This window comes from Columba livia, chromosome 16 (genome assembly GCF_036013475.1).
Source record: "Columba livia isolate bColLiv1 breed racing homer chromosome 16, bColLiv1.pat.W.v2, whole genome shotgun sequence".
In the NCBI taxonomy this organism is placed as follows: Eukaryota; Metazoa; Chordata; class Aves; order Columbiformes; family Columbidae; genus Columba; species Columba livia.
The window spans coordinates 7,447,028-7,468,916 of record NC_088617.1 but is presented as its reverse complement, the minus strand read 5'-3'; the positions used below and the strand labels follow the sequence as shown (position 1 = coordinate 7,468,916).

The 21,889-nt window shown below is 46.3% G+C and overlaps 1 protein-coding gene across 2 annotated transcripts in view; it reads left to right on the top strand.

Annotated features, from left to right (window-relative positions):
• The window catches only part of COL20A1 (collagen type XX alpha 1 chain), a 48,416-nt gene that overhangs the window by 4,623 nt on the left and 21,904 nt on the right, over window positions 1–21,889 (top strand). For both annotated transcript variants that reach the window (XM_065032336.1, XM_065032337.1), the window contains exons 3-21: window positions 1,001–1,111; window positions 2,776–2,919; window positions 3,129–3,287; window positions 4,200–4,400; window positions 5,615–5,770; window positions 6,479–6,598; window positions 6,774–6,938; window positions 8,466–8,630; window positions 9,850–10,022; window positions 10,666–10,795; window positions 11,299–11,444; window positions 13,029–13,152; window positions 13,601–13,740; window positions 13,957–14,086; window positions 14,581–14,723; window positions 15,835–15,967; window positions 20,239–20,381; window positions 20,995–21,124; window positions 21,400–21,456. In XM_065032336.1, the coding sequence (XP_064888408.1) occupies window positions 1,001–1,111; window positions 2,776–2,919; window positions 3,129–3,287; window positions 4,200–4,400; window positions 5,615–5,770; window positions 6,479–6,598; window positions 6,774–6,938; window positions 8,466–8,630; window positions 9,850–10,022; window positions 10,666–10,795; window positions 11,299–11,444; window positions 13,029–13,152; window positions 13,601–13,740; window positions 13,957–14,086; window positions 14,581–14,723; window positions 15,835–15,967; window positions 20,239–20,381; window positions 20,995–21,124; window positions 21,400–21,456 (2,670 nt within the window). The remainder of the gene's footprint in view (window positions 1–1,000; window positions 1,112–2,775; window positions 2,920–3,128; window positions 3,288–4,199; window positions 4,401–5,614; window positions 5,771–6,478; window positions 6,599–6,773; window positions 6,939–8,465; window positions 8,631–9,849; window positions 10,023–10,665; window positions 10,796–11,298; window positions 11,445–13,028; window positions 13,153–13,600; window positions 13,741–13,956; window positions 14,087–14,580; window positions 14,724–15,834; window positions 15,968–20,238; window positions 20,382–20,994; window positions 21,125–21,399; window positions 21,457–21,889) is intronic.

The window sequence follows — 21,889 nt, the reverse complement described above, 5'->3', positions numbered from 1 at the left end:
CAAAAGAGGGCGGGCATCTGAGTGCAGACACTTCTATTCTGCAGGCAGAGGATGTGCTCACTCATGGTGAATTAGGGCAGCCTGCTGGAAAGGCAGCTGTAGGTACAGAGGCAGGAGGGAGGGGAGATAAATCTGCTGACTTGCCACCCTACATCCAGTCAAGTGAAAAAGTTTCATATGGTGACATTTATATGACAGTACAGCTATGTTTTACCAAGGAATTGTTGATTCAAGGAGGTTGGGGCACCTAGCTGGGGTTTAAACGGTATCTGTGAAATCTGGAGATGATAAGGAAATGTGCTCTTTCTTCTTTTTGCCTCTTTGTCTGAGATTATTTTTTTCCTCAGGATTTGTCATTTAGTTTGTTGGTCCCTGCAGTGAACTGATACAAGCTGGTGCCCACGAGTTATGGTGCTGCCAGGAAATGTTATTTACACTTTACCAGGTTTTCTTTCTCCTTTTTTTTTTTTTTTTTTTCTTTCTTAACACAGCTGGTGTTGGATCTCCCTCTGAAATGATCTTTCTGCAGAAGTACAGGATCCGTCACCTGGGGAATTCCTGTATTTCTCAGCAGCCCAAGCCCACTGAAGAGTCTCACTGAGCCCTTTCATCTATTTTCCACTCTCTCCTCTCAAACGTTTGCATTAAACACTCTTGCTGAGACAAAGCATTCTGCATGAAAACTCTCAGGGGAGTTGTCCAAGACGTGAAGGTGCAGAGAAAGCCCTCCCCATTATAGCAGGCTGCTTTCCCTGTTTGCAGCAGTATATATCGAGCTCTTATCTGTGCACCTGAGAAGCTCTTGTCTGTACAGGGGGACACTATAGATTTGTAAAAATGCAGCATCATGGGATGTTGAGGACTTGCATGAGATGGTGAAAGGTTTCCTTGGCACTGTTGCTGTTCCCCTGTCCTAGAGGAGATGGGATATGTGGGGTTTTGTGTGTGCATGTGCAGAGGGAGGAATTGCACCCACACAGCCACGTCTCCTCCTGCCCAGGGTCTGGCCGGTTGAAGCTCACTGTTCTTTCGGAAGACAGGCTGCAGATGAAATGGAAAGAGACTGAAGGGAACATCAATGGCTACAAAGTCCGGGTAAAGCCCATGGCAGGTATGTGCCAGCACCTGGGACATCAGACCAGGTAGAGGATTGTGTGTGAGTGAGGGACTGATCTCCACCTTTTGGTGGGTGCACAACAGGGCTTAAGTAAGAGCTTTGTTCAGACCTTAAGGTAATAGAAATAAGGCAGAGGGAATTATCCACTGGCTGTTCTGGTTTCAAGTGTTGATTGCCTAGATCAAAACTTCCCATGGGGTTGTACGTGCAGTACGGACAAGAAGCCTTTCTGGTCACTGTGAGAGCAGTCCATAGTGCTGTTCAGTTCAGGCAGTGTCCCTATGTCACCTATTCATGAGAAGGAGCTGGAATTCATCCCTCTTCATCCTCAGGGAAAGCCTTAGCCAGAAACTGTTGCTCTTTGGGACTGCGTGAGCAAAAAAAAGATGACAAACGGTTCATTGTCTGGTTCTTTGGGTGTTCTCAGCTCTCCCCATCTGCAGGGACATGAGGTGTGGATTCCTGACCCCACCTGTGTGTGGGGCTCAGCCCCAAGACTCCCTGTCCTGCCAAGCTCACGGTCTCTCTGACTTCAGACACTGAACGTGATGGTGTTGGAAGGGAGAAGGGGTTGGAGGCAACCTTAGGCTGGCATTTAGGTTTCAGTGGCTGCTGCTCTCCTAGCGAGCTGGAGGAGGGAGCTGCTGGGCAGGACTGCGTGTGGCTGAGCCCCTCTGATCATCCTCTGATCACCCTCTTTTAGCGCAGCCCCCACCTGTTTCCCAAGCTGGAGCAGGAGGTTTCGCATTCCTTCTCTGCCCTGCTCCTCCCCAGGAGTGAGGAGCATCCCGGGAATGCAGGGAATCCCCGCTGGTCCCCATGCCTGAGGCTTTCCCTCTGCGTAGGCTGGGGAGCTCCATCTCCAACTCACAGCATGAGCACAGGGGTGGCGGGGTCAGAAATACATCCACAGTTTAAATCTTGCAGACGTTTCTTAATCAGAGGGCTTTAGGGAGCTACTTTGCCTTTTCCCCTGTGTTTTGTGTAGTGCAGAGACCACGGTGCAGCACTGGCTGACGTTTTGCAGAGCTGCCTTGCTCCATCTGCTCAGTGCCGTGCTGGTGCAGAAATGCCCCTGTTCCTGGCTGGCTGGTACATCACATCCCCGGGACAGGTCCCACAGCCCCAGGATGTGGCCAGAGGGGTCCGCAGGCAGTGCCAACTCCAGAAATGAGCTGTGTCCCCACAGAGAGCAGCTGCCCCTGGGAGAGATGGGGATTGCAGAGACAGCACAGTGACTGTGGCTGGGATAAGTAAGATGGGACCCAAGTGCCAGTGATGACCTCCAAAAACACTAAGCCACTTCTTCACTTTTCCATGTATGACCTCAAGCACATTAATTAGTGTTCATAAGCAAAATTTACTAGTAATTGCTCAGCCTTCATCCTCTGAAGACCAGCTTTTCACTCAGCAACTCCTTGAGAAGCTGGCAAGTGTTGCACTAGTGCTGGATGAATATTAAAAAAAAAAAAACAAAAACTAAACCCAAACATTCTAAACCCTGGAAAAAAAATCAGAGATCCACAATATTAAAAAAGAAATAGGAATTGACTGAGGTCTGTAGGCAGACATTCCCTGCATTTCAGCAGTGCTTTGGCTACTGTCAGCTTAAATTTAAGCTCTAACAATCTCTGAACTGTGGTTTCATCCCACCTCAGGGGACTCGGAGCAAGAAGTCATGCTGAAAACCAAGACTCCCAAAGCCACGGTGGGGGGGCTGAGCCCTACCAAGGAATACACGCTGCAGGTCTACGTGCTCAACGGCTCCCAGGAAGCCCTGTTTGCCAAGAGGAAATTTGTGAGTAAGTAGAGAGAGCTACATTTTACCATTGAGGGAACCCCTGAAGCTCTTGGAGATGTGGCTCCTACGAGCTCATCCTCCAGAGTATGTCCTGTAGACCATGCTGCAATCATGGAAGATTAGAAAAGGGGATGATGAAGACCCAGGGGATGAGGGATGGACTGTGGCACACAGATTGACTCTCTCTTCCTGTTCTTGGCCTTCCTACAGTCGAGGAGTTAAAAAATGCATCCCAGACGAGAAATAACCGAAGAAACTCGGGAGCTGCATCAGGAAAGAATCTCACCTCTTCAGGGACCTCAGCTGCTGAGCATAGCGGGGTGGCAGAGGTCACCCCCCCACCCCTGAATGCCATCCTGACACAGCCAGGTAGGTGCACAGCTGTCCCCAAAACCACCCCCACCCTCCCCCTGCACCCCCTGCTTCATTCACTCAGTGAGACACCCTACAGCCCAGTCTCATCTCTTGCACACATCTCTGAATTAAAAGAACACATTAAGCAACCTAAAAATATTTACCCCTCATGCCAGTCGAACTGTCCAGCTTTACAAAACACAACCATATGTGCCTGGGGCTGGCAGGTACTCAAATTCAGCAGATACAGTCAAATCCTTGAACTTAGAATCACAGAATCATAGAATGTCCTGAGCTGGAGCAGATCCTATGAGAACAATCTGTTCCCCAAACACTGGGGATAATAATACCTGATTTCCAGACCTCTGTGTCCCAAGCCTGGCTGCAGATGGGCTATAAGAAGGTGTGAGCCCTCCCCTGCAGCTGAGGACTGTATCTAACTACTTAGATTCACCTGTGTCTGGCAACCAGGTTTGCATGAGTTCAGGAGGCAATTATATGTGTTGATCCATCAGGGCTATTAAAGAAAAAGACTTGCAATTGCTCAGGATGTTTCTGAGTCACAGGTTACTGAGGTCTAGAGGGTACATTGGGTATCAGGTGCCATGTTATGTTTTCCCTGGTTTATATTTTATAAACATTCATTATTTTTTGTTGTCAAAGATAATGGGAGGGACAAACTTTTGATATGATCCACTATTAACATTATTATAAACTCATGAGCCTGCAAACAGCCTTCTCAGAGAGGCATGAAGATGTTCTGGTTTATCTAGCTACCTGTTTGCAAAAAGCCTGTAGGACCTGGATCCCTTCTGAGCCCCCTACACCTCTGCCAAATGTGGCTGAAATCAGCTGATAAGTGCCACAGGTTGCATGGGGATAACACCAGTAGGGACAACAGGTTTTTTTTTTCTCCGTGGAGCACAGCAAAGGACAGAGCTGAAAAGAAAAGGCAGAAGGGGACACAGCCAAAGGGCTCAGGAGAAAACACAAGAAACCAGCCCAGAGCAGAGACCAGTGTGACAGAAGCTACACCAACAACCACAAGATCATCCCACCGTGCCCCTGCAAACTCAGAGCAAGAGTTTCTTGGAAAAGAAAAACCCACCAAGGATTCATTGAGGCGAGGTGAGAGGGGTTTCAAACACATTGTACTCCTTCTTCCCTAGTTTTCCCTAATGCTCGTTGAATATAAGCCTTCCATTCCACTCTCTGTCACCAAGATTTTCAGGGACACAAGTAATGCTGACAGTGCTTTTCACTGGTAGGTCATGTATTGGGGAACTGCCAGGGATTCCTGGAGAAGTTTGGAGTTCTGCAGAACTTCATGGATTTTAAGGCAAACTGGAGCTAGGCCAAAAATTCCTTCCAGAAGATTTAATTTGTTGATTTTCCACTATTGTCTCCATGTTGCCACATCCCCCTGCTTCTGACAGATCCATGTAAAAGTATGTGTTCTTCAGCCTAACCCCAGAGCAATGGACCTTCCCAAGCCTTCAGGAAAGGAGTTCATTACCCAACCTGCTCCTGGACTTGTTCCTCATGTTTCACAGATAACTGATCCATGATGACCCTTCAGATGTGTCAGTTGACTCTATGACAGGGCAAATGGTCACAGCACCATTGAAGTGGTGGGAATGGATTGGCCAGAGCATCCTCACGTGGTCCCTTGAGACCAGTACAAATCTATGGCTGTGAAAAGAGATAGGGTAACCTTGTTGCAGGCCACTGAATCTTGATGGGATCATATATTTCCCTCCAACGAAGATGGAAAACCTCCCATCTGAAAAATATTTGGGGAAGATGCATTTGATCAGCAACATGCCCTGTCTTATCCTCTGTTGAGCTTCAGGCCTGGGGTGGGGAGAAAGGCAGGGTTGGAGTACCTGTGATGCCAGCAGGTTTTTACGGAGAGACTGGATTTAATATAAAGCCATGAAATATATCCCGCAGGGGATCTCGTGATGGAATGGAATTAAGCAGTCACCTGCAGTTCTTGGAGACTTAGGGCAGATAAAAGGGAAGCGCTGGGCTGGGGCTGAGATGTAGTGGAGCTGACAGCTTGTGGAGAGCAGAGCTCATGTTAGGCACAAGCTTCCTGACAGCTTTAACCCATTCTTTGCAGAAATACAGCTGTGCACCACTCATTTCTCGGTGCTGAGATGGGTTACCCTTAGCCATGTGCTTTCCCCAAGATGCTGGGATGTGTCAGACTGGCAGATGGTCCAGTCCACCATCCAGACACAGCCTTACGCTGCAGATTTGCTTTTTATCTTAAAACTGAAGCAATTTTTACTCCTTCGCAATTGCTTCTCTCAATATCAAACCTTATCCCTCCCCAGGTTCCCAGTTTCAGTGCGACACATCTGCAATGGCTGATATCGTCCTGCTTGTGGACGGATCCTGGAGCATCGGACGCAACAATTTCAAGCTCATTAAGGAGTTTCTGAGCAATCTAATTTCCCCATTCAGTATTGCCCAAGACAAGATAAGAGTAGGTAGGACTCTTTCCTGTTTCCTGACCTTGAGAAGTCTGTGTTTGAAGGAGCCTTGGTTCTGTTTCAGTGGTTATGTTCTACTCTGAGGAGCTTTTATTCCTATAGGATAGGGTCCTATCTGCTGCTTTCACAGCTTTTCTCATCTGGTAGTAAGCTCTGGCCCCTAGTGGTTGTGAGAAATAGCTGCACAGTGAACAAAAGCAATGTCTTCTGGGCAGCACCAGGTCTGGCATTGATGCTGAGATACATTTGGGATTTTCTACCTACCTCTAAGGTGCTCAGCCTCCACAGCACCGTGTTTACAGATGCTGTGGTGATGCTGCATCGCAGCTGCTTCCAGTTCTGAAGGATGCTAACCCCATCATACGGCCCTGGCCAGGCTGTGCATGAAATCAGGACAGTGTAAATCCTTTCTTCTCCTTGCATCTGACTAGTTTGACCCTAATTAACAGTGGGAATTTATTAAACACTTCAGAGTACCACCACGGGGGTAGGTACCACTGTTCCCAGTGGGATCTGAAGCATCTCCTTGCTGCCTGCATGACAAGGACCATGCAGAGAAGTGGAGTAAGAAACCAAGTCTGCTCACCCTCACTCCCTATCATTATTTTGTGGCATCCTCCCATGGCAAGCCTGGCACCACCTCCCTAAAATGAGTCTTCTCTTGCAACTTAGCTTGCATGATGCTGATGTTCTTGCCTTCCCCAGGGCTGTCCCAGTACAGCAGTGACCCCCGCACAGAATGGGACCTGAGCACTTACTCCACAAGGGACCAGGTGCTGGAGGCCATGAGGAGTTTGCGGTACAAAGGTGGCAACACTTTTACAGGTAACTCCATCTTCCAGGGCTCTGCTAAGTGATCTGTGGGGCTGCAGTGGGGGAAGTCGTTCCCACAGGATGAACCTCATGGGCACCAAAGCCACTGGGGGCAGAGAAAAGAGTAAAGGTGTTGGGGGGTTGTCTGCAAGACTGTAGCACATTATCCATCTCTGCTCCTCCCCAGGTCTGGCACTGACCCACGTCCTGGAGCAGAATTTGAAACCAGAGGCTGGTGCGCGGCTGGAGGCTGAGAAGCTTGTGATCCTCCTGACTGATGGCAAATCCCAGGATGATGCCAACCTGGCTGCTCAGACATTGAAAAACCTGGGCATAGAAATACTTGCCATTGGTAAGATCACAGCCATCGATAAGCTGTAGGACAAAGCCAATCTATTTGTGATCTTCTTCAAATTGAAGGTTATGTTCTCTCAACTTTCATAGGAACATCATGATGCTTTAAAAATAAGGTAATGGGTAAGACCTCATTGCACTGTAGCCAAGATGGAAATTAACTCATTTATTCAGCACAGGCAGTGTCTTAAAGGGGATTTTGTTTGTTTAGAAAAAACACTCATTCACATGAGGTATTTCATACCTTCCAGCCATAAAGACCTTTCCGAGCCTCACAGACCTGTGCTGTGAGAACAATATTATCAGCTGTGAAATTAGGCAAGAGAACATTGTATTGGGGAGGGCAGGACACCTTCTTTATAATTACTGCCTCTCAAAACTTTCATTTTCTCTCAATAATAACATTATCTTCTCTTTGCTATCTGGCAGCAATAATGTGACACAAAATGGCCTTGAGCAGCTCTGTACTTGATGACTAAACAAGTCTGCTAGTCTAATACATGAGCAATAAAGTCACACAGAAAATTCACCTAAAATTGCAGTCTCCCAAACTTTAATTTATCTTGGGAAGACACAAGCAAGGTTTTATTACATATTGCTAAGTGGCTGGCACTGTGATTTCTTTCATGGACTGAGTGGAGCAGCTGAGCCTCAGCTGTACATTGTGCAGTTTAACAAACCAACATCTGAGTACCTGAGATCCCTGGAGATATGTTCCTGGTTGGAGTCTTTGCCTTTCCTCTCTGGTTAGAAGAAGGCCACATTGTTTAGTCCTTAGACATCAGGACCTGATTATTAATCGCATAGCACCTTGGTTCTCACTGCAAGTGCAAGGGAGGAGGAGGCCGGCAAAGCTGGGAAGGTAACAGCCTTGGACTTGAGAAACCAGGTGGGATCCCTGTCTGGCAATGGTTCTGCTTGGGCAGTGCTACAGTGACCTTGAGCCACTGGGAGGCAAAATAAGTTGCATGTTGTGGGTCTTGGTCTGCAGAGGATTAATGAGGATGTGAACCACAAGGACATGGATGAAGGATGCCCTGTGGTGGTGAAGTTCTACTAGATAAATGGTCTATATTTGCTTATCCTTGACACTCTTGAAATGCAACCTGATTTTCTGACGAATAACAGAATCACTGTGGGGAGTGCTGGCACCTCATAAATATAAAATTGTTATTTTTTCATTCACTCATTCCCCCATTTATGCCTCTTAGGGTACAAAATATCTGCCTTCCTGGTAGCAAAGCCTACAAGTGGAAGAAAGATTCACTAGACCACTTCAGGCCAGAAAAGACCTGAGCCCACAGTGTTGAAAGCCCTTCCCAGGCTGGCCTGAGGCTGTTGCTGCAGGAAAGCCAAAAGCTATTCTGAGATCCCACCACCCCGCTGGAATGACTGGGAGACTCTGCTGTGGGAGCAGGGTGATGATGGATGCATCCTGCCCCTGAACGAACAACACAGAAGCAGGAGGCAGAAGCTGCTCCTCTCTGGGGAGCTTTCTTGGGCTCATTCTCTGCTCCGGTTGCAGGGGTGAAGAATGCGGATGAGGCCGAGCTGAAGCAGGTGGCCTCGGAGCCACTGGAGCTCACCGTGTACAACGTGCTGGATTTCCCCCTGCTGAGTTCTCTGGTCAGCAGGCTCACCCGTGTCCTCTGCACCAGGATCAAAGAGAAGAGCAACAAGGAAAATGCAGGTGAAGTGAAACCTTCTCAGTGAGGGCTGAGCTTCCTTCTGCTCAGCATCCACCTTCCCAGCCATTAGAATTGGGCCTTTCTCATACCTTTCCATCCAAGAGCTCCACCACCCTGTCAACGCCACCAAACTCTTCTCCTCAGCCCTGATCTCCTTGCTTAGCCTTCTTGCTGCCTAACAATGGTCCTGTAGATATTTCTGTTCTGATGCTCTTGGTTTGGTTACCTGCTTTTGGTCTGTGAGCCAACACAGGCAACAGATATTCCTACCAGGGGTTTGGATGACTCTTGGTGGATATATTAATAATAACCTAAAGGCAATAACCACCATTGTAGGGAAGAAAGGACTTCTTTTCCCTCTTCCATTATTTTATAGCATGATAAATGCTTTGTAGCCATCTCTTCTTCTGAGTTTCTTCCCACCAAGAGGACACAGAAAAAGTGAAAGAGCTGGTTTGAGAATAGATTAGGGAGAATGTTTGGAGGAAATGTGGAGGTAGGAAGAGGAGATGGTAAAACACCTAAGACATTTTTTTTCTCCACTCTTTAAATGATGGATCTCCAAGGCGTTTTCACATTAAAACCAAACAGCCCATTTCTTTCCTTTGCTGGAGAGCAGCTTCTGTGATGAACAAGAGAGTGAAGAACTACTCCAGATGTTAGCTTAGATCCTCAGGAGTAATGTACATGTTTCCATCTCTCCCTGTTTGAAGATTGGTCTAAGGAGAATGGGAAAGTAACTTTCAAACATACTTTTATTTCAATGCTCTGGAAATTCATATAAATAAATTGATTAATCCACATTATTTTGTACTTGTTTGATATAATTAGACATTTTTCAAAGGTGCAGATTAGAATAAAGAAAGATGAACTGCTCAAAAAAAGAAACCAAAATAACTTCTGCTTGTTCATTTTGACAAATTTTCATGACTAAGGAAAGCTGGGTCATCTTTTGTATACATGCAAAAACGCAGACTTGTGTTGAAAAAATATTCCCAGCCCCCAGCAAAATACACAGCCTGTTCTCTGTGCAGTATTTGTGTTCTCTGTATTTCGACTTTTAAAATATTTATTTCAGAGCAGTTTGGAACAGTTTCTCTACTCTATAGGGAAGGAGTCTGTAACTTGATTTGAAAAATGTCACTCATATTTATGAGCTGGAAAGTACATTTGGCATGAGAAATCTGAGTATAAGAAAGTAACTGTGTTTTTAATTCCTAGGCAGCACTGTGAAAGATATCCCTGTGAACACAGGTCCCCAGCTGAGCCCAACTGACCTTAAAATATCAGCCGTGACCTCTAAGAGCATGCACTTGACCTGGATTCCTCCTCTGAGGCCACCAAAGAAATATCGGGTTGTGTATTATCCGTCTAAGGGTGGTATCCCCAAAGAGGTGAGAGACCTTTCTTGGACATCTGAGACTGAAGTATCTTCCAGATGGTGCATGGGAATCTAAGTAGACTTGAGTAGACAAAAAGATGGGGTTAGAGTTACAGTTCTTGTGGGACATCAGCTAAAGCCTGAGATGAAATTAAATGCATGATGAGCATAAATGTGATCAGCTGATAGGATGACAAGACAGAGGAGGACATGGATAAATATCACCTTGCTAGAAATACTGCAAGACATGCCAATGCTGATATTTCTCTTATGCAGTGTTATCCGCTCCCTAAAGCACCTATTTTGACTCAAAGAGAACACTCAGGTACACAAAACTGTCCAAGGATGCTCATATTTGATGGATATTTGCTTAGAAAAGCAAATCCAAATTGCTGATGGATTTCCATTGATTTCTGTGAGAGCATGATTAGAATCTTGTGCTTGGTGTTTGCACAGATCTCCATCTTAGAGGGCAGGAATGCTTATTGCCTCTTACCTCTCTATTTTGGGGAGATGCTAGCTGGCACAGAATTCAGAAGGCAACTGGACTTCATGTTTCTGGGCACAGATCTGCTGGGAAAGGCCAGTTCAGCCATTCCTTTGCTAAAGAGTGGCCAGCAACTCCCTGTCTTGACAGCCCTCCTTTGTGCTTTCAGGCGGTTTTAGATGGAGCAATATCCTCTTTGCAACTCTCCAATTTGACCTCGCACACGGAGTATCTGGTGTCGGTGGTTCCTGTCTATGACACAGTTGTTGGGGACACGCTGAGAGGCATCACCTCCACATGTAGGTCGTGAGTAGAGAGAATTATGCTAATGCGTGGTTATGAAAGGTGAACAAAGCTCTTGCTTTGTGACCATCTCAAACTGGAGCCTGACATGGTATTTTTCTCCCTTCCCCAAGTTTACTCTGTCTACAGCTGTCTCCATCTGAGGAGACATTCTGAACTTTACCAGACAAGACCCTGATCAATCAACTGTTTGAGCAGCATTTTGGACCAGAGACCTTCAGGGGTCCCTTTCCACCTACATCATGCTGCAAAGGAGACCACAGATGTGGCAGTAACACATCATGCTAGAAATATCTTCCAACCCCTTGCTGCTTATTCATCCTTGGGTTCCAAGCAAATTAAACCCATTTTCTATACAGCGGCGGCTCCACTGTGTTAGATGTGGGGTGGGTTGTCACCAGCTAGCGAGAGCTGCTGCAAAGCCAGGTCTCCTCTGGGGTCTGAGCTGTCGCAGCCCTCAGACACTGATGATATCTTTCTGCCTTGTCTCTCCCGTCAGTGCCTTTGTCTCCCCCTCGCTCCCTGCGCGTCTCCGAGCTGAGCCACAACAGCATCAGGCTGAGCTGGACTCCAGCCCAGGGAGCCACCCAATACCTGGTGCTCTGCTCTGCAGCCCCCGATGGAGCAGAGGACTATACCACAGAGGTAAAGTTCACAAGAATAATGATAATATCAGTTTTTCAGCCTCTGGGCTGAGTTGAGTTCTAGCTCTAACCTTTGTGAATTGCTATCATGTGTTTTTGTTTTTGTTTTTTTTAAAAGTGTCAGCATTATTGCCAGCAACATCTTTCATGGAAGATTATTTTTTTTAATGGTGTATCTCAAAGCAATTTATAATTGTGAGGTTTTAATGTGGGAAATTAAGCACAGGGAGAGAACCATCTCATGGGACCCTGGAAACCTGGGCACTGAACTCACATCTCTGCAGCCCCAAGTAGAATTGCTGTATCCTTGAGGCTGTACAAAAATGGCTTTGTTCTGCTTATCTTAAAATGTTAACTGAAAATTAGTTAGGGCAGTTTTCACTGGCCTCTAGAAACAGACCTAAGATACTGCATAAGACTGAAATAATGCTTTATGAATGGAAAATCCTTAAAAACATATAAGATACTTCTGTAATATGTGCATTTTAAAGAGGTTTTTGGAATACTGTAGGCTGAGGATAAGAATTAAAAAAAAAAAAACCAAAACAGTGTGGGGCACATGTATTGCTTTTCTGCCTCAGATTCACCCCCTGAATAAACAGCAATAGGAGCAATTTCAAAACAAAGCCATTAATGCTTATATTCTGCTCTCAGTGCATAATTGTGTGGGGTTTGTTTTTTTAATTGAAAACATGTGAAGAGAGACCAACATTTAAAATTGTATTTTTGCACATTAGAACATTTCCGCAGTTACCTACGCACTCTAAGAGTCCAATGCTCTAAGGCTAGGGGATGTCTGCAAAACCAGCATTAAAATGCTTCCAGCCTTTTATAAGAATATTCTTCATTGTGTCGAGACTCCTACAAACTTCTGGGATGGTTTCTGGAATGATCAACTGCTGGAGCTTAGCTTTGCTGGGCTGTGTTAGCTGGAGCCGAGCTTTGCTGGGCTGTGTTAGCTGGAGTGGAGCTTTGCTGGGCTGTGTTAGCGGCAGGTGGCAGCAACTCAGCTGCTCTGGGTGTATTTGCAGCAGGCAGCTCTTCTGCAAGAGTTTTCTGTGAGTCTGAGCAAAGCGGGGGAAGAGGAGAAGGGGCAAGAGTTGATCTCTTCTCTCTGGTGATCAGTGACAGGACCCAAGGGAGTAGCAGGAAGATGTGTCAGGGGAGGGTCAGGTTGGACATGAGGAAAAGGTTCTTCACCCAGACGGTGTAGAACACTGGTACAGGCTCCCCAGGGAGGTGTCACGGCCCCAAGCCTGACAGTGTCCAAGAAGAGACTGAACAATGTCCTCAAACACACGGTGTGAACTGTGGGGTGGTTGTCCTGTGCGGGGAAAGGAGCTGGACTCGATGATCCTTGTGGGTCCCTTCCAGCTCAGGGCATCCTATGATTTCATGTGTATCTCCAGCGTGTTTGGTGTCCCTTGGGAAGACAGGCAGAGCACTGACCACTGTAGAGCACCAAACCTAATGCTGAAGTCCCAGAGGGTCCTCGGCTTGTGTCTCCATAAGGTTTTACTCCATTGAGGGCATTGGTGGGTACCCCAGAACTAAAGAATACCCCAAAACATCTCTCTGTTGACAGGTGAAGGTGGCCCAGCCTGAGGTCCTGCTGGACGGGCTGTCCCCCAGCACAGAGTACTCTGTCGCGGTGTACGCAATGTATGGGGAAGATGCGAGTGACCCAGCCAGCATCCAGGAAACCACCCGTAAGTGCTGCTGCTGCTACTGACTTGTTATTAAACACTTAAGGCAGGAGAGACGTGTTAAATGAGGTGCTTCCCGTATTGTGCATGTGGCTTGTAAACATGCTGCCTCTTCCCTGCCTGATCTTAAGTGAATATTGGTCCTCGAGGGGATCTCTAATTACATGGTGAACTGTGGAAAAGGAGTGATTTTCCCCTGGTGAGAGAACTGAAAGAGCTGTTCCCTGAGCTCTTTGTTGTTTGGGGAGAAATTTGACTGCTTCTTCACCTAAAGCCCAGGCAGACTTTCATGACATCCCAGGGTCATGTATGGTAGTGACATAGAGAGAATATTTTCCTGCATGGTGAATGAGTTTCTTAGTTCAAGGTAGGGTTATCTAAGAGCAGCAGGTGGCATTGCCATTGTGCAGCCTGTGGAACCTGAGAGTGTTGTCACTACTTCTTGTTGCAGTGGCCTTGAGTCCTCCCAGGTACCTGAGCTTCTCCGAGCTCAGCCACGCGTCCGTTCGGGTCAGCTGGGACGCTGCGTCTCCAGCCGTGAAATCTCATCGCGTCACCTACGTTTCTAGCAGAGGGAGCAACCCTGGAGAGGTGAGTCCTCAAAGGGCTGGTGGAAGGAAAATAAATTTGGGGGCGTCAGATACTACCTTGTTCTCCTTCAGCTGTGTGGTTCAGGGAGGGCTTATCTGCTGGCAATGTTTTAATTCTGAAAAGGGCACTTTTGATGCAGTGGCCACCCATGTGCTAACCCCTCTACAGCTGTCCCCCTGCTCCTCTCCAAACTCTCACACAACTTCTCCACTGCAGGTGGAGGTTCCTGGCACTGCAACATCCACTGTTCTGAGACCTTTGTCCTCCCTCACCCAATATTTCATCAGTGTCCGATCTACGTATGATGAAGGGGACTCCTTTCCAATTACTGGCAACGTTACTACCTGTAAGTAGGGAATGGAAATGTTTGGTCCCAGTAACAGGTGACAAAATTGGCTTGTGTGTGTCTCAGCTGGGATGTTTTGAAAACTGGTCCCAGCAGCTCACGGCCAAAGCCATTGCACAAACCCCAGATGACTGTTGTTCTTTGTGTGTGGAATATGTTGAACCGTGTTATGTTTAAAATGAGGTGGAAGGAAGTAAATAAAGAAAAGGCGTGATATATCACTAAGTTCTGTGTTCTTGAGAGCCTGGCCTTCCCCCCTTTAGAATACCAGCGTGATACGTGTCCTCTCCACAAGTGACATAATCCTCCTTAATTAGGGTCCTAAAAATAATTTGCCCCTCTCCGTCCTGATGGCTGTTGTCATATGGGTCTGAAGAAGTGAAAGACAGGCTGGTCTCAGACATCTGCCTGGTTGATGTTTTGCTCCCTGACCATCTGCTCCCCACCTTGGCTCCGACTTCAGCTTCAGCTGCTTTTCCTTCTGCATCCCCCAGTGAAGGTCCCCCCGCCGCGGGCACTGAAGGTCACCGAGCTCTCCGGGAACAGCCTCCGACTGCAGTGGGAAGCTGTCGCTGCCTCCGACGTGGTTGTCTATCAGATTAAGTGGAGCACAGCTGGTGGAGAGAAACCTCAGGAGGTATGGATCCACATACAGCTCTGGGGAGGTTGGGGTGGCTTTGTGCCTGCTTGATAGCTCTGAACTCACCTGCAAGGGTGGCATGGGGAGGTGAAAAACTATTCCTTTTAATGCACTCAGTAATTTAAACAGCTCTGCACCCAGCGAAGGAGCCTATGGAGTCAGACAGGGTCTGTCCTGGGTTTGGTTCTCTTCAGTGGAACGTTCACCTTGAGTGCTGGAAGCAAGAGGGACAGCAGGATGTCATCCTACAGACTCTGGAAAGATTGCAGAAGTGTTCTGGGAAAACTCAAGGATGAAATTCAATAGGGACAAGCAGAAAGTATTAAGCTTAGGTAGGAATAATTAACTACAGGTATACAGGATGTAGAACAAATAGCTAAGAAGCAATTCAGTAGAAAAAGATCTGGGTTTGCAGAGAATCACCCGCCCACAATGTCAAGTTGTTGTTGGAAAGACAAAGATAATACTCAAGTATTTATAGCTGGAGGTGTCACCTCTAAGACAGGTGAAGGAACTTCTGCTTTCCTCAGTGCTGGTAAGCACTGACTGCTTTTGGGATCCTGCACTTCCATAAGGATGAGATCCAAGTGAGGAACACACAGAGGAGAATGACCAGGGACAACGAGTGGAGGAGGGCAGGCATGGACCAGGTCACCTCTTCCATCTTAAGCCCCTGTTTTCAGTGTCAGTGCAAACAGCACTTTAAATAGTGGCTTAAAAACACAAGTCATTCATGCAATGCTTCATGTTTGGGCTGGAATAGGGATATACTGGGGCTTCTGTCCCCAGCACATCTAAAAACTGAAACTGAGCAAAGGGATTTCATGTTCCAGATAGGCTGTTGTGTGTCAGAGAAGGGAATGGTGGTACTGACATAGCTGCTGAATGTAACTGGGCAGCAACGCATAGGCATCTACCCTGCATTAATCGCAGCTGGAATTTTGCCTTTGCTTAGATGAGCACAACCCACAACAGCAGACTTTGTCCCCAAAGCCCAGTGCAAACTCATTTATACCTACAAGCAATCTGTGAGACAGACACTTGGATAGCATGGGCTGGCTTGGGGCTGCCTGGGAACTCGACTGACTCATTTCTTCCCCCACTGCAGCTCTCCATTGCTGGAAACGTGGCAACTGCTGTCCTGCCAGGCCTGCAGAAGAACACCGACTATAAAATATCCATCTGGGCCTATTACAAAGATGGTGCTCGAAGTGACACAGTGTCTGTCCAGCACAGGACCAGTAAGTGATCAGTGCTCGGTACCCACAGACTTGGGGTAATTAGACTTGGGGCACAGAATGCCTTAGAACCCATCACAGAACGGCAGCTCAGATCTGGGCATCTCCAGCTTTGCAAACCCAAACATGAATGTTTGAAAGTGGCTAGACATATTTAGATTTCCATCTTAAAGTGTTCTGAATATGTTCTGAGAAAAATAGGCTTGGCAAACATAAGCAGGCTGGTGCATCTTGTAGGCACCTGATACCCTGGCAATGTGTTTAATATAGAATACATTGGGTTTTCCCCCTGCTTCTGTGATGTGTATTGGTGTAAATGAATTGGCTTTCTGTGAGGTGTTCAGTTGAACGTGTGGTGCCTAATGGATGTCTGCTGTTAGTATAATATTTTCTGTTAAGGAGGGTGAGGATTTTTGCAGCTACGTCACAGCTGAGCTCTGCTTCATCCGAGGGCACTTACAAAAATGAGAGAGAATCCTGCAGGCAGATTCTGCCTGGGAGCATTATCTAAATCTTGCTTTGTACAGGCAGGATATGAGGTTAAAAAGTGGCACTCCCAGAGGTCCTCTTAATTAATATAGCCTCTATAATGGCTTTGTTGGCAGGGAATGGAATACAATTCATTCAACTGCAGCAATCCTCCCCTCCTCCATCTTTCAGCTTTCACCCTCCTTCACAGAACAAACTCATTTAGGGAGGTATTTTGCTGATGTAGCTCAGAGTAAATGGCAGTCTTGGGATAAGAAGCTCAGATTTTATTAATAATGAATAATAATAACATTTGTTTATAGAAAGCTATTTCAGGCAAGTACCTAGAAGCTGCATACTGCCGAAACAAACAAACAAACAAACCCAGCATCCTACAGGTATATAATGATAAATGGACAATTAGAGTTGTTTAGAGGCTTCAGAAAATTGATGGCTACGTCTTTGATTTTTAGTGTTTAATGTTTCTTTTGATTTTTAATGTTTAAAGTAAGAAATGGCACAGAACAGGTGGGTGGTGGTTTCCAGGAGGCCGTGCTGATCTCGGGCAGTTCAGAGGAAAATTGTGGATAGCAGAAAATTGAATAAGGCTTGTGCAATGGATGTGTGTGTGGGGGTATGTGGCATTAGGCAGGACTCTGGGAAATTCTGAGATCTGGTTATATTCAAGCCTTTACTGTTTCAAGCAAAAGCTACTACCTTGTATTGTGCAATTATGAGTGGTCAGAATGTCCAACATCATCAGTCTGTAGAGCTGGTGAATTATAACTCATTCACCTAAAGCATCACAACCCCCAAACCCCTGCTTCAAGTTTTATAAGCCCTCTCCACCCTAATTTTTACCGTAAAATGAAATTCTGGGGGCTGAAACATCAGTGAAATCTCCCTAGTTCTCCTCAGGACGGCAGACGTTGGGTTGCAACCTGGTGAACCGCAGTGGCTGTGCTGAACAAAAACAAAAGTGCATTAGAGGAGGTTGTGAAACTCTTCTTTCCTTTCATCAGTGCTTTTCTCTTTTTCTCTCCTGACAGCATCCCCTTACACAGGAATAGGTCAAGTCATGAAGTTTCTCTTAAAAAGGTCTTGGTAGAACTTCTAAGAAACATTGAAGTTTGAGGGCAGTGGCTAGAGTGAAACTCAGCAGGAAGCGCTGGTAACACAAGCTTCTCTCCCCATCCTTCATCCTCCCTGAACTACTTTCTTCTTTGAAGGCTAAGGGAAAAAGAATGCCAGGTCAGGGCAATGCTCTTTGCACACTGGTTTTGTGAAACAGGCCAAATGGGTTGCAGTCAAGAGACCCTGCAGACACCAGCCCCTTGCAGACAAGAAGTCATCAGAAACATCACCTATTTATAAAAACCAAAACCATTTGTTGTTGCGATGTGTCACTTGGTAGACTTAGGACAAGGTTTCTTTTCTTCCTGGCAGGCAGAATACTTGTTTCAAAGTTAAGGTTTGAGACCTATCCCCAGTGTGTTTATGAATTCAACTTAAAATGGAAGAACAGCTTTACCTGGAAAGGGAACAAAAGTTGGAAACAGTGATATGGTACACATCCCTTCTTATCATCTTTTCTAGCTCAACACTTCATGTTTTTAAGTGGTAATGGTGTAATTAAATATTCAGAGAGAGCAAGAGGGAGTAAAAACTACTTTTGGAGTTCAGATGTGTAGCTGGAAAAAGTGGGGTCTTCAATCTTTTTTTAATTATTGTTTATTTCAATGTTTAACTTTTTTATGTAGAGTGAGAGCATTGCAGCATAACTGAGATCTCTTAATCTCATTCCCACCACCAGCACCAGGTGATCTGAGCATCCTCCTCAGCAGGAGGACATGCCCCCCATGGGAGGGTTCACAACCACCTTTCTCCTTCTGTGACTCTCATCCCTCTGGTATTGCCTCATTTTTATATGAGCCTGAAACCCAATGAAAACCTGCTGCCAAAGGGAGTGCTTTAGTTTTCAAAAAATGCATGAAGCAAGTGAATTACAAAGCGCTTATGCGTCCCGTTCCTCCAGCTGAGCTGTGCCAGCAGCATCTCCAGCCTAAGGCTGATAAACATCTTCAGGTTCTTTATCCAGCTCCTCCATGAGCTGTTCCTAGCAAAGCATACGTTGCAAATAAAAGGGATTGAAATGTAGGGAAGAAGATTCAAACCATTGCAGAGAGGGGGGAAAAAACCCAACCTATATAATCATTGCAGATGCATATTTTGATGGAGTGGACCCCAGGTCTTACTCTTATTTGAAAATGTGCCCATAATGCTGCTTAGACCCAAGAGTGAGAAGCCTGGGATTCTTCCTGTGGAGGAGCAGAGGTTCACGAGGTATTTGAAGGCACAGATGGTGTCCTCGGTGTCAGAGATGCTTCTTTCCTTCTGGGCAGCTGCAGGAAGTGACCTTTCTCTTGCCTGTCAGATCCATGCCATCAAATTCTGCCAGGCCTGCGGGCTTTCCAAAATAAACCCAACTCAGAAGACTTTTCCTAAGTTTCCTTTTGTTCACTTAAACAGAGTCTCCACTTACCTCAGCCGAAGGAAACAGCCAGCAAAGACGCAAATGTATAGCACAGCACTAATAATAGTGCTGTTGAAGTGACTTTACCTCCCACACTTGTTTTCTTCTCCGCTGTACCTGGCGGTGATGCACAGCAACAGCCTCCAGCCTGACTCAGCTGCCAGCAAACTTGGTTCAGCCTCAGTAAAATAGGCTCATTTTATAACGAAAAGGGAAGGAGGATCAATGAAGATGCAAATGATCTTCAGTCAACCTGTGCTCTAAAGTTACCCTAGACTTTGCTGGGTGGGCAGAGAAGCCTTACAGGTAAAACTGCAGAATAAAGATCTCACAGCCTGCGTGTGTGTCCTTGACTGTCTTTAGGGCTCAGCCATCATTCTTAGTCTCTTCTGGATAAAATACTTCCTTTTCTTTGTCCAACACTTCTGTGTCTTCACACCAGCATGGGTCCAAAGCCAGAAATGCGCATTTATGCTGAGCAAGACACTGCTTGGAAACAAGCTCCAGGAGTAGATGACCCTTATTTGAACAGCCGATGGATTTAGCCCATTCCACCTTTCTCTTAGTAACTCTCATCCCCTGCTCAGCTTTTGTCTCTGACAAACCCTTTGCTGGCTGACCACAGCTCAGCCCATCATCTATTTGGGATACAGCCATACATTGCAGTGCAGGGCCAGGAAAGGGAGAGTACCTCAGGTGCTGTACATGCTCCCCTTGTTGAGGCTGCGGGTGTTGGTGTGAGAGGTGCTAGACAAAACTGTTCTGTGCTGGCTGCTCTGGGTTTTTTTTTTTAGAATAATTTTAGAACAGAAAGAAAAGCTGGAAAATATTAGAAATTCTGATGGAATAACTTATAAGTGTGATCCGGGTTTAAACAGTAATCAAGGTGTTTGTCCAGTGTGTTTCCAGATCTTTGATGAAATTCAGTTTGGGTCTTTATGAAGGGTATTCTTCAGTGTTTGTCCATGATGTATACAAAGGATCACTTTTCCTTGTGCTTCCAGGAGTTCCAAGTTTTTTTCCAGGTTGTAGGATTTCAATTGTTGAATGCTTGAGTCATGCTATGTTGTATTAGGGCAATCCTCACCCCCTCCAAGATCTGTTTTCTCTCTTGCCTGGTCCCCAGGGTGACTGCTACTGCTCTGAGCGCTGGTTAACAGCACAGCAGAGCACTGAAGTGTTCAGAAATGGCCACAGAAGCAAGTGCTGCTGGCCCTGTTTATAGACTTTAGTTCCTGCCTTTTATGCTGTTCACCTTTAATCCTTGCTGCAGATTCCCGGAGCCCACCCACCAACCTCTTCATTGACTCTGAGACCCCCACCAGCCTCCAGATCCACTGGACCCCTCCTGATGGCCGCGTACAGCACTACAAAATCTCCTACAACCCTGTTTCTGACACTGGTGCTCAGCAAACAGTAAGTCTCCAGCTCCTTTGTAGGTGACATGGGGACAAATTCATGCCCAGCGGACCTCTGCTCACTCCAGCAGGGTTTGCCACAAGGATAGCTGGTTCACAGGACTACAAAACAAGTCTGTTCCCCTGACTTGCTGGATGTTGTTTTGTGAAGAGGACCTCTGGGCTTCTTTGTGATTAAGATATTTGCGTCCTTCAAAGCTGCTAATAACACAGCTTTTCCCCCTCCCTGGTATGGGGTGGGTAATTCTCAAAGGATAAACTTGCTGCCCCTCAGACTTAGAAAGCTTAAATATTAACCTTTTAAACCCCAGATTTTCTACTCATGCCCAGACTAGTTACCATGTTCCAAGGCACTTCTGCTGCATTTGCATGGGGAATATTAGGCTCTTTCCATAGGGAAATGCTCTTCTCCTGGACATGGCTAGTCCAATGGCAATGCATGGCTAGGCTTCCTTGGCTTGCTCTCACTGTTGGGTGAACTGAGCAGGGATGCTGCCCTGAGCCCTCTGTCCCAGGGCTGGTCACTAGAACTCCTCCAGGTAACTCTGGGGTGTAAGAGCTATACTGGGGAGCCTGCCCACATGCTGGGTTCTTTTTCCACCCCACTGTAGATCATGGCTCCAGGCAAAAGCAGCAGTGTGACCCTACAATCGTTGCTGCCCGATCGAGCCTACAAGGTGATCGTTTCTGCTGTCCACTACACGGGAGAGAGCGAGATCACAGCCACAACAGGACGGACGGGTGAGTGTACCCATCAGCATGTGTGTGTTCGCCATCACTTTCCATCCAGTGATGCCCTTGCTTGCACGGAGCTGTGGCCAAGTTCAAGGTTTTGCTCAGCAGGGTATAGGCTACTCACCTTGAAAAAGGAAAATCCCACCTCAACTTCTTCACTCCTCCAGTGCTTTATTTGTGATTTCAGGATGACTGGGAAGGGCTGGTGACCATGTAGGTCTCCAGCCAGGAATCCCTGTCCTGAATAACAGATCTTGCTTGTGCATTGTTTTGTCTTTCAGCTCCCGTGTTGTCTAAATTCCCTTCAATTAGAGGATTCCTTCCACCTAAAACAGAGGGTAAATCACCTTTTATAAAGTCTTGCTTTTCTACTTTAATTTGATTTTATTTTTTTGTGTATCAAGTCGCACAGTGTGGGTTCTGCAGGACAGGCAGGAGTGGGTCTGCTATTTTGTGACAGATGCCTCTGGGGATTGGCCAAGAACAGCCAGAAACCATATAACTTCTTAAAATCAGACTCACTTAGTAAAGAGACTGATAAGATTTCCAGAGGATTTCTGCACAACTTGAATAAAATGGGGCAAAGGGAACCATGGCATGTTTAAATTCCCTTATTAAATTCTATGAGCATATGTTCTCACAGCTGAAATAAAGCAAACTATGAAATGGATTAGGGAGATATGTTGAATTAACTGGGCTATAAAAAGTTGTTAAGAAGCAAATATTAGAATACAGATGTTGTGGCAGCAGTGCCTTTTCTGTCTATTTGAA